The sequence below is a fragment of the Carettochelys insculpta genome, chromosome 18 (assembly GCF_033958435.1).
Source record: "Carettochelys insculpta isolate YL-2023 chromosome 18, ASM3395843v1, whole genome shotgun sequence".
Classification (NCBI taxonomy): domain Eukaryota; kingdom Metazoa; phylum Chordata; order Testudines; family Carettochelyidae; genus Carettochelys; species Carettochelys insculpta.
In genome coordinates, this window is record NC_134154.1 from 28,377,031 (window position 1) to 28,393,138 (window position 16,108).

The 16,108-nt window shown below is 50.6% G+C and overlaps 1 protein-coding gene across 4 annotated transcripts in view; it reads left to right on the forward strand.

The window, feature by feature from the left end:
• The window catches only part of WSCD2 (WSC domain containing 2), a 144,223-nt gene that overhangs the window by 119,035 nt on the left and 9,080 nt on the right, over window positions 1-16,108 (forward strand). For 3 of the 4 annotated variants that reach the window (XR_012648027.1, XM_075012853.1, XM_075012856.1), the window contains one exon: window positions 7,865-8,065. Coding sequence is in view for 3 of the 4 variants with exons in the window: in XM_075012853.1 (XP_074868954.1) it covers window positions 7,865-8,065 (201 nt within the window). In the remaining variant the exon portion in view is untranslated. Of the gene's footprint in view, window positions 1-7,864; window positions 8,066-15,915; window positions 16,097-16,108 lie in introns of those variants that run through there. The other variant, XM_075012854.1, reaches the window with a different exon arrangement.

Sequence of the window (16,108 nt, forward strand, 5' to 3'; positions counted from 1 at the left end):
GAGAAATAGAGCTGCCTGCTCAAATACCAGCATATATGGCTGATCTTCCTTCTGCTCCCCCTCTCGTCCGCACGGCTCTGAAATGCAGGTTTGAGCATTTCAAGCCATCGCAACGGCGTGGGAGATTTGTTACTAGGCGTTCGCTTAGTGCAGGCGCGGGAAAGAAGCCAAAGGGGGCTCACCAGGGTTAGCCCCTGGCAGGCTGCCAGCACTTGATTTACATGTGCATCCGCAAGTCTGACTGCTTGCAGCTCTTACTGGCTGTGAATCACTGTTCCCGGCCAATGGGAGCCGCAGGAAGCAGCACAAACCGGGACACTGTTTCCCTTGGCTCCCATTGGCCAGGAAGAGCAAGCGTTGCGCCAAGCGTGTGTCGTTGTCTCCGAAGCTCGGGAGAGAATATGCGCCACTCCTCTCTGTTCCTGCTCCGTAGTCCTGTTTGCACAGTCCACCCGTCGCCCCCGCTGAGAAACACCTGGAAAGACAACAGTCTGTTCACGAGAGACTTAAAAATGCAGGCATTGAAACTGCTCAGTGCGCAGCACCCACCGCTCAGAATTAGTCAAAAATTAACAAATTCCACATTTTTGTACCAAAACCCCCCCAAAAAACAAAAACGGGCCCCTCGTTTTTCACCAGCTCCAGGCTGAGCCTACCGCAGAGTGGCTGGAATCAATGCCAGAGAGTCAACTCTTGCGTTGTTTTACTTGATCAAGAGTATCTGGGATCTTATCATTGACTCCCCCCAGCTGAGTGTTTCACCCAGTTATTCCTGTCCTCCCTTGTCCCACTGTTTACCATACCTGAGCGGGGCCAACGACCACCAGGGATCTCGGAGCAAGGTGGGACAGGGGGCTGGCTCTGTGCCCTGGTGAGGGCGGGGCCAAGGGCAGAAGGGGCGGGGCCTAGGGCAGTCAGTGGTCGTGCCCCCTGCCCGCCATTTGGAGAAGTGCTGCTGCTCCATCCACTGTACAGCCAAAGTAGTGGTGGCGGTGGCTGGAGCTCCAGGGTAATAGCCCCCTTTACTCCCACCCCCACAGTTGGTGGTCCTCCCACACCCATTTGGTAACAGGTCAGTCCTGAATGGGATATCTGTATGGACCACCCTGAAATCACCCAATCTGCCTCCAAACCTTGTTTCATTGGGGGGGGTATTGTTTTAAAAAGAACCTCTGTGGGAGACTGAGACAATGCCCTTAACAATCGCCGTCCCCTGGGAGCGCACAAGAGGGATTCAGGAACCAAACGCAACCGTCACAAAGAAAGCCGCGTCCCGATCAATCAATCTTAGATAATCCCCCTGGCAGAGAGGAAAACTGCCACGCGTTAACTTAATGATACAGCAAAGCAAGGCTGCACGCTGGCTGGCCATGACTGTAAAACACAGGCTCCCTGCGTTAACAGCCGGGCGGAGGAGGTGGGGTGCACAGATTGCTAACCCAAAACATCACAGAGGCCTAGTGTGAAGGGCCAGGCTGGGCAACCAGGGAGTCACCCGCTAAAACATTCCTGTGGCTAGCAGGACAGCAGCCCGCCAAAATTAAACAGCATCAAGCCGGTTCATCTCTCCTTGAACACTGATGCCTCTCAGAAGAGACCGGGAGCCCAGCCCTGCAGCACACAACCCAATGTCTGTCCTGCCGGGAGCCACCGTCGGCAGGAATTGCTAACGGGATGAGCAGTTTGCAGCATAACGGGACCTGATTCTGAGAGAGTGCTGCACCCGTGTCATTTTTAATAGCATGTAAACATCGGCTTGACGCTAACCAAATGCTTTATTCACAGCAGCATCAATTCCAGAAGTGACCTCTGTGATCACCTGGTCTGACCTCTCGGATCATTCCAGCCAGAGAACTGCCCCACAGTTATTCCCACAGCAGATCTTTTAGGAAGACAGCCCATCTTCAGGGACAAAAGTAACTTACTTTCCTTACAGAGGCTTTTGTATCACAGCCTTCTCCCCCACCACCCCCACCCCAGTCATCTGCCCCCAGCGAATGGTGCACTTTCCCCTTGCTCCCTGACAATGAGGGGAAGGGAAGGGGAAGACAAGCAGTGTCCCTGTATGAATGTCACACGGGGCGGGTCAGCCACCTTCCGATCCTCCCTAAATGGTGCCCTGAGGGGAGCTCGAGGTGAGGGAGCCCCAGACCTGGGGCAGGGACTGCCTTCCCTATCCAGCCCCTTTTACCTATCTGGCGATGGAGAATCTCCCATGACCCTTCATGTGCTTTGCAGTCTGGAGAACAAAGAAGAACATTAGCACACGCATCCAGTTAAACATGTGCTAAAATCCCGTGCTGAAGTTTGACCTTAAATTCTCTGGATCTCCGTTCCCCTCTGAAAACAAGGATGATCATATTTCCTTCTTTCTGATCACTTAGCTGATCTCATGGGTTCGATCTACAGGCTCTTCAAGACTCTGGCTGTGTCTTTCGATAGCACCTAGAAAAAAGGAGACCTCGATCTGGGCCTCCCAACTACACCAACAGGCAAACACTGTAAATAACGAACAGTGTCGCTGGCTGGGGGTCCTACACACATGCACACATCATAAATAATAAAGTTTGCGTGTGAAAGCTGCTGTTGGGCCCATGGATGATTTGCAAAGCAAGAGAAGAGTTCAGTTCTTAGTGTTCACAGTGGATAAGTTAACCAGCCCTGTTCATTCTACTTCTGTTTTGCGTCCTGCTCGTAACTTGGGAAAGCCTGGAAAGGCCAAGCAGTTTGAAAAGAAGTGACCCATTCCTCTCCTCAGTCACAAAAATAAATGTCTGGTTCAGACTGAGATGTCAGCATAGCTTCAGCTCTCTTTGCTCTGGGTCAGGTCCAGCTTCCCCATTCCTCACACAAAACAGGCCCTTCCACAACGGTGCTGCTCTCTCCTCCGCCTAAGCATGCATCTTCTTTTGAAACGCAGTAAATCCATCCATCCTATGTGGAATGGTCCACCTCTCAGTTACAAAATAGACCAGTCGTTCCCAACCTGGGGGTCCATGGACCCTGGTGTTCCGTGCAGGTATTTCATGAAGTATACAGTAGACCCCTGACTTAGTGAGGGGTTGCATTCTCGCAACCCCCGCGCGTAAGTCAAATTTCCCGCAGAACTTGGGGGAGCCAGAAAACTGATGAGAGCACCAGTGCTGGTCAGTTTCCTGGCTCCCACCAGTGGAGGGGAGCTGTGAGCCAGGCTGACACCTGGTTCCTGGCTTCCTACCACTTTGGGAGCCAGGCGCGGCTTCTTCCCGGCTTCCCCAGCTGGAACCATAAAGAGCAACCACTCAGCTCAGGACAGGAAAGTCTGAAATGACTCGACCAATAGTTTAGGGCTTGAGCCATAGAACTACTCAGAGGACAAACACAGAATAGAGAGACGGCGAGATCAAGGTTAGTGCTCAAGAAATGGTCTTTCAATGGTATTCAGTCTGGTAGTCAGATGAATAATGATGATCAAGTTTATGGCTGTGTCTACACTTAGAAAAAACTTGGAAAGGGCTATGCAAATGGCCAAATTGAAGAATGCTAATGAGGCACTGAAATGAATATTCAGTACCTCATTAGCATGCCGCCGGCCGCGGCACATCAAAAGTGCCACATTCCACTCACGTGTGGCTCGTCTACCCAGGGTTCCTTTGAGAAAGGACCCTGTAAATATCGAAATTCCCTTATTCCTATCAGCTGATTTCGATGTTTGCAGGGTCCTTTCGAAAAGGACGCCGTGTAGACGCGCTGCACGCAAGCAAAATGCAGCACTTTCGATGGCAGCATGCTAATGAGGCGCTGAATATTCATTTCAGCGCCTCATTAGTATTCTCCAATTTGGCCATTAGCATGGCCATTTTGAAGACTTTCCTAAGTGTAGACACAACCTATATTTATTATAACACCGTTATTTATAGATCCAAAAGTTTTCCTCTTTCTTTTTCACAAATTCTCAGACAAAATCTCTTCTACTAACACTGTCCAGATCAGAGTTGGCCTAGCAGTAAAAATGGCTGTCATATTATATTCATTTGAATGCATATCTGAAATTAGATCACACTGTTTGCCACTAGAGCTGGATGAAAATTTTTAGAAATATATTTAAGAACTTTTTTGTAAGTCAAGTACCTGTAGTCAATTACTCTGGCTGCAAAGAGCTCACCACTGGAAGAAAAGGCCAAACCTCCAGGATTCTTTCACAGCCATAGAAGCTGGTGATAGCAGAAAGACACGCCTGGAAAACTGCCTGGTACTCAGTTTACACACCTTTGACAGATGACCAACTAAGATGAGCCAAGGGGGATTTGAACTTGTGACTCTAGGAAATTGACTCTCATTCTTAGAGCTGCTTACACCTACCATTAGAATCAGCCCTGTTTTCATGGTAGGCTTTACCTTACCAAGCCTTGTGCCAGCCCACTCTATTTCAAATACATTCCAGGGTTTTCCCTCATTTCAGTATCCAAAAGCTGAGCTCAGATGAAATCCGTGGAACCAATTTGACACGTCATTGCAGTGGTTATAGCTGATACAGGATAACAGAGTTTCCAGACAGGAACTCATCACGTTCACTTATATCAACCAACACCCACCCCCTAATTCTCCTTTGCACACTGGTTCTTGATTATGTTCATTCATTAGAGTAATTTATTTGAATGTCTGTATCCCGCTCAGTTAAAAAAAAAAAAAAAAAGCACACACAACAAAATCTACTAGCTAATGATCCAAAATATTTTGTTCTTCTGGCTAAATATCAAATGGCATTTCACGCTCATTCTGGGCCTTCAAGTCATCTGACTGGAGTTGAAGGTAACCAAGCAACTAGTAGATTAGCTACCATGTAGCTGTGTTGTACAGCATAAGGGAGGAAAGCAAATTACACTTCTCTAATTGATGTAATACATCTACTTACATCCTCTGTCTCCCCCTGGCTCGAGTCATCTGCTGACATGTGGGGTTTTTTCTGTTGATTTAGACACGGCGTGTGTGGTTTTCGTACGGCTAGGCCAGCGGGTTGGTTAGATGTGGGTATTCAGCATGGTGAGTACAAGGTGGTTGGCCGTTCTGTTAGATTTGCAGCTGGCACGCTGAGAAGAAGGCCACAGCCCTGTGCGCTCAGCAGCAAAATAAGTATAGTTCGGTGTCGTAGGGCGACAGAAAACTGTGTCTTCCCCAAATAAATTTGCGGGCAGTTTTTGCTAATGTAATCGTGGCCTTGAGGGACGGCGTGAGACGCACAGCAAAGTAATCTCAGCACCCACACTTCGGGCCATCACTTCTACTCTGCAGCAACCGCCAAGCAACAAGGTCTGTCTTGGCACCCCGCCTATCCCAGCCAGGAGCCAGTCAGCACCAGCTCTGTGGAGAACACCTGGCCAGCAGGAAATGGAGTGACTCCACAAACTCCCCTCCCATTGGCAGTATAAGGGCCTGTTGTCACTCAGGGTATATCTTCACTACGCGGAAGAGCGACCCGGTCCGGACTGATCTTCTGGGGATCGATTTTGCGTGCTTAGTGGGGATGCGCAAAATCAAACCGGTCGACCCCGTACTCCTCACTGTTATGAGGACTGAGGGAGGTCAACGGGAGAGTTTCTCCTCTACCTCCCTCTGTGAGGATGGCTGCGTAAGTCGATGGTAGATAAGTCAGTTCCAGCTCCCCAATTGCCGTAGCTGGAATTGTGTATCAACAATTGACTTTAATGTCTGGTATAGACCTAACGTCATCAGGGTCAAGCTCACCACCTCGGCAGCCTAGTCCCAATGCCCGGAAACTTCCTCCCCCTTACAAGCTAATTTAAGACAAATTATTCCTTACAGGAGCTCTGCCGAGTTGCCTCACAGCAGTGGCAGATGGCAGGAGTTGGGAGAACGCCCCAGACAAACAATGACCAGGGCATGGGTAAAACAGGCCTATGCAAAGAACCACCACCACCCTTGTGTACGACTCAGCACCTCCTAAACAGGGCTGAAGTGGGCTGTAAGTGCTGCTCGGGGGTGTATGTCAGCCCTGGACTCCCCAGCGGTAGCGTAAGGACAGCCCCCTCTCACCTTGGCCCAACATGAATTCCGCCAGTCGGCCTGTGAGCAAGCCTGTGCTCTCCTCAGCGTGCAGGGCTGCGCTCTTCAGTCAGAGCTACGGGCGGGATTATCATCAATCCCACACTGCTCCTGTCCGACCACCGGCAACGCCTCATCCGCTGCCCACAGGAGACACGATTGAGCTGACTTTTTTATAGCTGTACTTTTATTTATATCCAAAGTTTACAGACAACAGCGGAGGCCGGTGATGTTACTGGGCACACTGAGCGCACCCGTTAACTGGCTGTCACGGGTCATTTCTCAGTGTCTGACCCACCATGGAGTTACTGGGTGAAGGTAAACACCAGGGGCAGGAAAGGTATATTTAGAAAAACTTCTCGTGGCCCTCAGATGCAAGCAAGAGCTCAGGAACGTCGGTTCGTGCTGCAAATAGCCTGGGAAGGCTGATGAATGATGGCGAGTTTGCCACTGAGGCCTCAAGGAGAGCTGAGATTTGGGAAATCCGTCTCTTTGTGGACGAGGGTGAAATTTATTGCACCAGCCCAAAGCCAAAGGCACCGGAGGATCCCTGGCACTGAACCTCCTATTGTGTACCGGTGCACAGGACGCAAAGACCTGATTAAGTATCACTGATCTCCTTTCACAGGTGAGGGAACCGAGAGGCAGTAATTGTCCGGGGAGTCATGGGAGCCAGTGAATGAGACAAGAAAAGAGCCTGTGAATCTGGGCTGTGAAACCCATTTGTGCCACGCAGTAAGAGCCCATCTTCGGCAAGCTGGAAGAGCAGCCCCAGCCTGGCTGCGCCCACATCTCAGCGCCCTTCCCAGACACACCCTGCCCTGTCTGACTGGTTTGAGAAAGCTCCCAGAGAGCTCTTTCCCTGGGAACCCTGGGCAATTTCACTCCCCTTCCTTAGACTTAGCTGTGGCCAATGAGGAGGCTGCAAACCTTGCTGAGTCTTTGCAGGCACGGTGCATGCGGTTTGGCCTCAAGCGAGGTGAGTTAGGGGGACAGTTCCCCACCTCAGCTGGTGCTTTGCTGAGCATGTCTCCGACATCTGGCCTCAGCTAATCCAGACACGAGCAGCACCTGCCCTTGGAGCCCTCAGGAGTGCCCTGAGAACATGCCCACTGCCTCCCTCAGCTGTCCCGTCAGCGAGCTGTGAACCCTGGCGCTCCAGAGCGGTGCAGCCGGAGACAGCTTCTGCCTTCCAACGCAAGGCGCCACCTACAGAGCTGCTGTCGTTACAGATGCTGCAGCACCTGCCTCATGGGGATCTCCAAGGGCTTTGCAAACATTGATCAACTAAACCTCACAGCGGTTGCCCAATTTGCACAGCCCCAGAGATACCAGGGGGGTTACCTTTGACTGACATTGCTGCAAGAGCAGAATCAGCCCCAAAGTGATTTCTCCAAAAGAGCTGGGACCAGAGCCCAGGAGTCCTAACGACCTGCCCCCTTCTGTAACCATCAGCCCCCACTCTCTGGCACCCGTCACATGGACTGAAGCTGAGGTGTTTGCGGCAGATCCTGGAAAAGTCTGCAGCAGTGTGTGTGCATCCCTACATGCTGAGAGCCACCACGCCGCTGCAGTGGGTAACCAGGCACTGTGCGAAGTAAAAGATGCATTTTCAATGATTTTCGGCTCAAAATCCAAGCAAATAAATGATTTCCATCTGGAAAGAGAATGCAAATCTATTTTAAATTGCCAGCTGCTTCCATCCAAATATATTCGGCAATCTGATTTCTCTAGTCTTGCTGCTTTCTCTTCTTTGGTCTTTTCTTCTCCTTCTTCCTCTTGCATTTATTTATTCCCTTGTGTCTGTTTGTTTTTCTGAAAGGGTTCAAAGGGGAAAGGGATCACTGGCGCAGCGGAAGGACAATCTGCATCAAAACCCATGAAAGCGGCCAGAAAGAAATCGAGGCCTTTGATTCCGCTATCCTACTCATCCGGAACCCATACAAAGCCCTGATGGCCGAGTTCAACCGGAAGTATGGTGGCCACATTGGATTTGCTTCTCACGCCCATTGGAAAGGCAAAGGTAGGCAAGTTACCTCAGCGTTTTCTACGGCAGTGTCACTCGTTGGCTTGGGTTGCAGGGGGAAAACACCCACCTGCGTTATAGAGCACTAAAACTGGAAGGGACCTCAAGAGGTCATCAGGTCCGGCCCCCTGACCTCACAGCAGGATCAAGCACCGTTTAAGAGTCTCCAGACCATCCCTGATAGGTGTCTCTCTCACCTGCTCTTTAATATTTCCAGTGATGGAGATTCCACAACCTCCCTAGGCAAGTTATTCCAGTGTTTAACCACCCTGACAGTTAGGAAGTTTTTTCTAACGTCCAGCCCAAACTTCCCTTGCTGCAGTTTAAATCCATTGTTCCTTCTCCTATCCTCAGAGGCCAAGGAGAACAATTTTTCTCCCTCCTCCTTGTAACCCCCTTTGATGTACTTTAAACTGCTCTCATGTCCCCTCTAAATCTTCTCTTTTCTAAACTAAACAAGCCCAGTTCTTTCAGTCTTCCCTCATAGCTCACGTGCTCTAGACCTTTAATCATTCTTGTTGCTCTTCTCTGCACCTTCTCCAATTTCTCCACATCTTTAAGTGTGGTGCCCGGAACTGGACACAATACTCCAACCGAGGCCTAATCAGTGCAGAGTAGAGCAGAAGAATGACTTCTCGTGTCTTGCTCACCACCCTCCTGTTGATGCATCCCCGAATCAGGTTTGCTTTTGTTTGTGGCAGAGTCACACTGTTGACTCCTGTTTAGCTTGTGGTCCACTGTGCTCCCTAGATCCCTTTCCGCAGTACTCCTTCCTAGACAGTCGCTTCCCATTCTGTATGTGTGAAACTGATTGTTCCTCCCTAAGCGGTTGGATTCTGTCACCATTGTCCAAACAAAATGTTTTGGTGGTTTGGATTCAAATGACTTTTTGTTCCAAAACGTCCTTTAAAGGTGCAGAGTAATGTGTATGACGTTACACAGAGGCAGGCTGAATGATGCGCGTCACCACACTCTGGGAGCCAGGGGCATGCAGGAAAGACTATGGCTAACATACACAATGCTCCTTTGGCCTGTGTTACTCAGATCTGTGCTGCAGTGTAGCTGACATGAGGGCAGAGGGCATTACAGAGTCGCAAGAGCTCTGACGAATGCATCCCTCTACTGCCAGCAGCTTAATGTATAGCAATAGCATTTGCTCTTAGCGCCATACATCTGTCCAGTAGGCAGGGAAACAGGGGTATAAAATCACCCCCCCTTTTATGGATTTCTATACTACTGCACAGACCGCTGCAGTGACCAGCCCGTGGCAGGTGGCCAATCCAGGCAGCAGTGCCGACAGCCGTGGCCGGCCCCTGGGCAGAGGTCCAACTCCATGCCCTCAGAAGCGCCAAGGGCAGAAGGGGGAGTGGGTTTAAGGCATTCAGCCCACAGCACTGACAAGCCCATTGCGCTGGGCCCCCCTCCCCTTCCCTCACAGCCACACACAGCCGGAGCAGCGCTGCTCCGGCACTTCAAAGCACAAGGTAGCAGCACCGGTGGCCAGAGCTCCTGGTGCTTTGAAATGCCAGGCCTGGGGGCAACTGTTCCCCTTTGCTCCCCAACCCCACACGCCCTGTCAGCAGGCCTGGATCTAGGGCAAGAACCCAGAAGCGGAGTTCAATGACATTTTCAGACAAGGCTTTTCTGGGCTATGCAAGGCAGATTTGAGGACACCAAAATGCCTCATGAGTTTGTACCCCTTTCCCTGGCTGACAAAGCCCGGCCCACACTCAAAGAGCCCTAAGAGTTTGTTTCAGCAGTTTCAAAATGAAATCTTTTGATTATTTGGATTCAAATAACTTCTGGTTGCGAAAGTCCCATCCCCATTTACGTGAAACAAGTCAGACACATTTGGAAATCATGTCTGAAGTGGGAATGAAACATTTCATCTTATGATTTCGTTGGACCCAGAATGAATTCTCTCTCTCCCTATTTTTGATCCACCAAAATGTCAACACCGTTTATTTTACAGTTGATATTTTTTGCGATTTTGTTGGAATCACCACCAAACTGAAAATGCACTGTTCTGACAGGTCTCTCCGGGGGTTCTTGTATCCATTCCTCTGCTAGATCAGAGACCTTGGGCTAGGGCCTTCTGCGAGAGGGGAACTTCAACAAGAGAGCAAACGCCAAAGGGGAATTGTCATGGAAATGGGAATTCGACCATTAACCCAAGCAGCCTTGGAAGAGAAAGGTGTTTTGCCCAGCTCTAGTGGGTGTACGCAGCGCTTGGGAGGTTGGGCTGGCCCAGGAAGAGTGAGAGGATGCTGGGATCCGCAGAGCCAACAGCCACCATGGGCCCCAATGCCAGGTGCACGTAGAGGCCAGCTCGGCAGGACCTGGGGCAGAGCTGGGGGCAGCCAGCCTGTAGCCCCACCCAGGCCATGGTGTGCCCACCCCTCTCCCCAGGCGTAGAGCCATGTGGTGCAGAACTCTGGAGCTAATTCAAAAGCACACAGGGCTTCAGCCACCTCCGCCGTCACCGTAGCAGCAGCAGTGTCTGGGAGACTGGAACCCCTCTGTTTCATCGGGTCCGAGGGCAACTGCCCCCTTCCAGCCACCCCCTTGCCGCACTCCCGTCGGCAGGCCTAGCTGGGCTTCATTGTCCCTATCTTCTTTACCTTGTTGTGCAATAAAAGTCCCACTCAGGGGGCTGCAGCCTGAACACACAGCTTTTGCAACTGGTTCCCAACCACCCATGAAAGCCATTTTCTCCTCCATGTGCAAAATTATCCTTTAAACGGAGGTCTTAGCTCCAGCACTCCCACTGGGCTACTCCATTCTGCCTTCCTGGGTGCTGTGCTACCTGCAGCCTGCAAGGGCTGCCTCCCCCTGTCGGGTTAAACGAAAACAACTCGCTCACTCAGCCAAAAGCACTGGGCAGCCAGGTACCGTCTACGGCTTCTGCACCTGCCCAGCCTGACTTCTGCACTCTGCCAACCCAATACTGGTCTCACTTTCCCAGATGGGGCGCTGGCTGTGTGCTTGTGGAGAGGAGGTGAAATCTTGCAGGGTTTTACTCTGTGCTCTCAGAAAGGGGCCAGAAATCCGTTATCACAGTTCTGCTTCAGGGAAAGGCTATGAAATTTCTGGCCAAGGACAGGTGGTTATGAATCCTCTTCTGACCTGATGTTTTTCCCTCTCGCTGGACGTTCCACGTAGGAACCCAGTAAGAGAGAATCCTTCCCCTCCGGGCTAACACGTCACAGCCTTGTCATTCTACACACCCAGCTGCTCTGGGGAAAGCACCTTCCCCATCCATGCACAGGCACATATTGTAGATGCTTGTTAATTAGAGCAATTTACAAATTGCTGTTGTGAAATTGACTTCATTGGAAAGAGTTAAAATATTTAGCTTGATTGAACATCTGCTACCCTTAATGCAGAGTTTATTTAAGGGGATCTCTTTTTGTGTGGCTGGGATGTGCCTGGATTTCATTATTGCCACGTGTACCAAGATGCTCTCGCTCGCACCCCGTTGCATGGGCGCCATCACCAGAGATGGGCCCAGAGCAAAACCCCACCGCACTTGAGGGTGGATTCTGCCTTTTTCGATACAGCTCAGAGCACAGGATGGTGCATTGTCCCCAGTGAATCTGCTTCCCCGTTGGCTCTGGGGAAGTAGTGATTTGCTGTTGATTTAGGCCTGTAACAAATCATGACACCATTTCACACAAGTTTATCTGTGCTGCGAGATGCGGGGGGAGAGGAGGTCAGAGCCTTTTCTCGTCACTCATTTGTGCCAGTGAGGAGTAGCCAGGGCTTGTGCATCTTGGAAGCCAGGTCTGTGAAGGATGTCTAAGAAGGACTGTGCTGTGCCCCTCCCAAGCACCATTAACCAAGCCACTATCTAGCCGTCAGCCTGAGGAGCTCACAGGTTCAGATGGGACCATTTTGATGACCCAGCTTGGCCTGTATGTCAGGCTCGAGTGCTTCCCAGCATTAATTCCTGTTTGATCCAGAGCAGATCTTCGAAAACAATAGCCTATCTTGTGCTCACCTCTAGCAGTTTTGGTCCCTCTCTAGAACCAATGCGAAGACTAGCATCAGCGAGGTGGCCGTGTTAGTCTGCATCTGCAAAAACAATGAGAAGTCCTGTGGCACCTTATAGACTAACGGCTATTTTGGAGCGTGAGCTTTTGTGGGGGAAGACCTGCTTCAGGTCTTTGCCCACAAAAACGTACGCTCCAAAATAGCTGTTAGTCTATAAAGGTGCCACAGGATATGAAGACCGAGGTAGTACAGGCCTGACAAAGTGCAGAGTCCTTTATGGAAAGTGTGCTTAGGTTTGGGAAGGAGCTTTACTACTTAGTGAGGTTCTTGATGGTTACAGCTGCTAGATGAACTGCCTCGGAAACAGATGTTCTCTATCTACAGAGGTACAGCCCACACAGCAGCAGGAGAAATACCCTTTACTCTGCCCCGATTATCTGCTGTAATGCTGAACAGGCAAGCCCATCTTGGAGGCTCAGTCTCTATGCTGGGGTCTTGGTGCTGGCCACAGTGCTAACTGGAACAATGTGCCGGAGGTTTTTTGGCTACCCCTTGGGGCTCTCCCTGACTGCTGCTCTCCTTTGGGCTAGATTTGGCTTTCAGATGCAGGACAAAGACAGTTGTCCATTTCAGCATCTATTGCTGACGTTTAAGGGACAAAATTTCTGCTGAGTCCTGCTTGTGCCTATCGCAGGGAGCTGCACGTGTCAATGTGTAGTTAGACTGTTTCCAGCCTGTACCAGAGTCACTACACACAAATGTAAGAGGGTTTTCAGGTCCAGTGAGCAGGTGACTAATTTTATAGCTTCCCTCTCTGTATCCAGGCTTGAGACCCTTTCTTTCAGCTCACTGCATTTGGGAGAGCCAACAGCTCCAGATATTTCTCTGTGTAAGTCTGGGCCACCTGGGCAGATCGCTCAGCACGATTCACTGCTTGCAGTAGCTATGATTACACTGCACAGAGAACATGGAGAGAGGAAACCTGTGGTGCTGAGGTGCTAGAGCAACCAACACAAAAAAGCTGAGTAGAAGGTGGGGAAAATGTATCCACAAATACTTTCTCCAACACAAAAACTAACTGCGCTTTGGATTTAACTCAAAACATAGCACCTTGTGCTCTAAAGAAGACACATTTTGACAGCAAGGACAATTAACTGTTTGAGGGCTGAGATAGGAAATAAGCGCCGTCTACCCAGGGTGAATTTTGCCCATTGTGAATATTTGCAATAAACAACTCTTAAATAATCAGCAGAACAAAAAATATTCTCTGGTGAAATTCCCCAATAAATCTGAATAGAGAACGAAATTAACAATGGTACAAAGTGAACAGCGGGCAAAATTTGTCCTCGGAATAATCAGCTCGAAATCATTCATTCAGCTCCTGGGTACCTGTCCCAGAGCATTCCCCCTTCAGAGAGGGACTAGCAAAGTCCTCGCTGTGCTGGCTGCAGGTCAGTCCAGTAAACCTAGGAAAATACATCTTTGTGCCCGAGCATGTTTAGAAACACAGGACCTAATATTGCAGAGTTATGGTTCTATCAATACCTATGAAGCAGTACCGTGAAGAAAGGCTCTTTCACTGCATTCCGCATTCATGTGTGTTCTATTAATCTCTGCTTGCGATCGCTGCAGTGGGAAGGAGAGAGGAAATTGGAGCTAGGGCTTTAGCACAGAATTTTTCTTCTTTACTATGTGGGATTTTTCTCCCCCTAAGGGCAGAGGGAGGAAACGCCAGCAAGAAACAAACCAGCTACTTCTCCAAACTACAGAATCAGCTGCCGTCAGCTGAGGCATGTTTGGGGATGGTGGTTTTGTGGTCTAGTCCTCCCATTCCAGCCTAGTCTCCTTCTTCAACAATGGCATGAGCATGGGGGAAACCTTTTACCCTCCCCAGTCTGCTCAATGCCCGTAGGTCCCCATGAATTATAGCGTTGCCCCTTCTTCCTGTCCGTGGAATTACCCCGCTCACCATCCAGGTTTGCACCCAAGACTTTCAGCACTGTAAGCGACTGCTCTGCACACCCCCATGGTCTCAGGATCATGCTGCAGGTTTCTGCCTGAGGCTGCCTTTCCTCAGTGCTCCTTGCACACACCACAGTCACTGAAATGCTTCACTGCTGCAGCCCAGTTGAGTTAAGCCTGTCGATAAGGTGGGACAGGTCTGTGTGTAGTTCAGGGAAGTGCCCAAGAACAGAACTCCCAGCGACAACAGAGAGGCCCAGCCCCTCCTCACTAAGGGCTCAGCTTCCTGCCAGCCCTGCAGTGATATCTGCCCCCTGTCCAACCCAGGGCACGGCCCCTCCTCATCTACCTGTCTGCTCTCCCAGCACTAACTCCCTGGAGCTCTTCGCTAAGGGTGTAGCCAGCCCCACAGGCCTCTCTTTTATACACCCCAGGCCTGATTGCATCACATGACCCACAGGTCAGATCACCTCCATTTTCCCCACCTGGGGAGGTGAATGGCTCTCGTCACAGGTGGGGCTGAAGCCCATCTCCCTTTAAAGGGCCAGTCACCTGTGCGAGCCCCAAAACACAAGCCTCTCCCACAGGAAAGGAATAACTTCATATGCTGGTAGCAGTGGTAGGGCTGTTAACCAGAAAGTGGGCCAGCTCCTGGAGGATAACCACCTTTGAACCTGGCTGCAAGCCTGTGTGCTGTGGTAGATTGATAACAATAATATCTTGCTCTTATCAGCCATAGCTCTCAAATTACACGACAAAGGAGGATGAAGCCCTTTATCCCCATTCTAATGATGGGAAAACTGAGGCTCAGAGAGGGGAAGTGCCTGTGGCTCAAGTCCCTCTCTGTACACGGGGGATAACAGCGACAACAGCACAGCCCTGCCTTGCAGAAAGAAGGCTTTTGCAAAACGCACACTGACGATTGAGGAACTCAGACACTGCGGCAAGGGGGTAAATACATACCGACGATGAAAGCAGGGGGAAGACACTGCTCACTCTGTCCAAACATTTAATGCTCAATCCTAAGAGGCCTTTTGTTGGAGCTGCCATGCAGCTGTCTATTAAAACAAAAGGGCAAGCTGCTGCTGAGTTATTTCCCCTCTGCCCGGAAGACTCAAGGGAGCCCCTTCTCCACGCAGCCTGCAGTGGAGCAAACACAGCTGCAGCCTTTCTCATTCTTCCCACGGATGTGACCTCCTGGCCCAAGGCAGAGGGAGCGCCTCTTCATGGCAAGAAAGAGATTATCACATTTTCTTTGCTAGCTTAATCCCTGGCTTTTCTGCAGCAATGACTGTCAGGTGGGCCATACATAGGGCAGGGGTTGTTTTTCTTCCCTGACCCAGCTGCTGGCCTCTCTCTTGCTACCGAGTTAAGGCCCCCACCCCATTTTGCATCAGACCTGACTTTCATCTCCAGCCGAGTGCCCAGGGCCCGACCTCCTCCGTGGCTTGCCTCTTGAGCCGGCTCCGTGAAACCCTGCCTTTAACCCTTCGCCCGGGTGCTGCATTTATGCATCCAAACCATGCGTGCCTGCGGATAGTGGCAGACTGGGAAATGGGGCTGGGACCTTGTTCTCTATTACAAAAAGCAGACAAAGGACAAGCCTCTCTGGCTGGAAATGAAACTGACTAATAGAAGCAGGCTCTGCTTGGTTTCCACTTTTCTTGCGAGGCTGTCTGCGGCATTTGAAAGTGAATTTAGTGCTAGTCAGCACAGACGGACCCTGGAGATTGTTTTTGTGTGTGTACCAACAGGTACAGCACTGCAGGCCCCGGATCAGGAAGCCATCCGTGGTCAGAAAGGGCTTTTCAGGACATGCATGAAGTGGGTGTAAGTGTTTCTTCAGATCAGCGCCACTGTGCCAACAATGGGTTTTTTTTTCCCCCAACCAGCTCGGAATAAGCTTAATGTGTGCGTCACAGAACTACACGAGCAGCTGACTCGCAGCGAGGTGACATTTTGAGTGTCCGTCTTCTCTGAGAATGCCCCTCCCCTGTCTGGAGCTGTGACAGGCACATTCCCCTCAGCCAGCTGTGGAATTGGACCGAGCGCCGGCTCTGCGCTGAGAGAAGGTGCTTGGGCCTC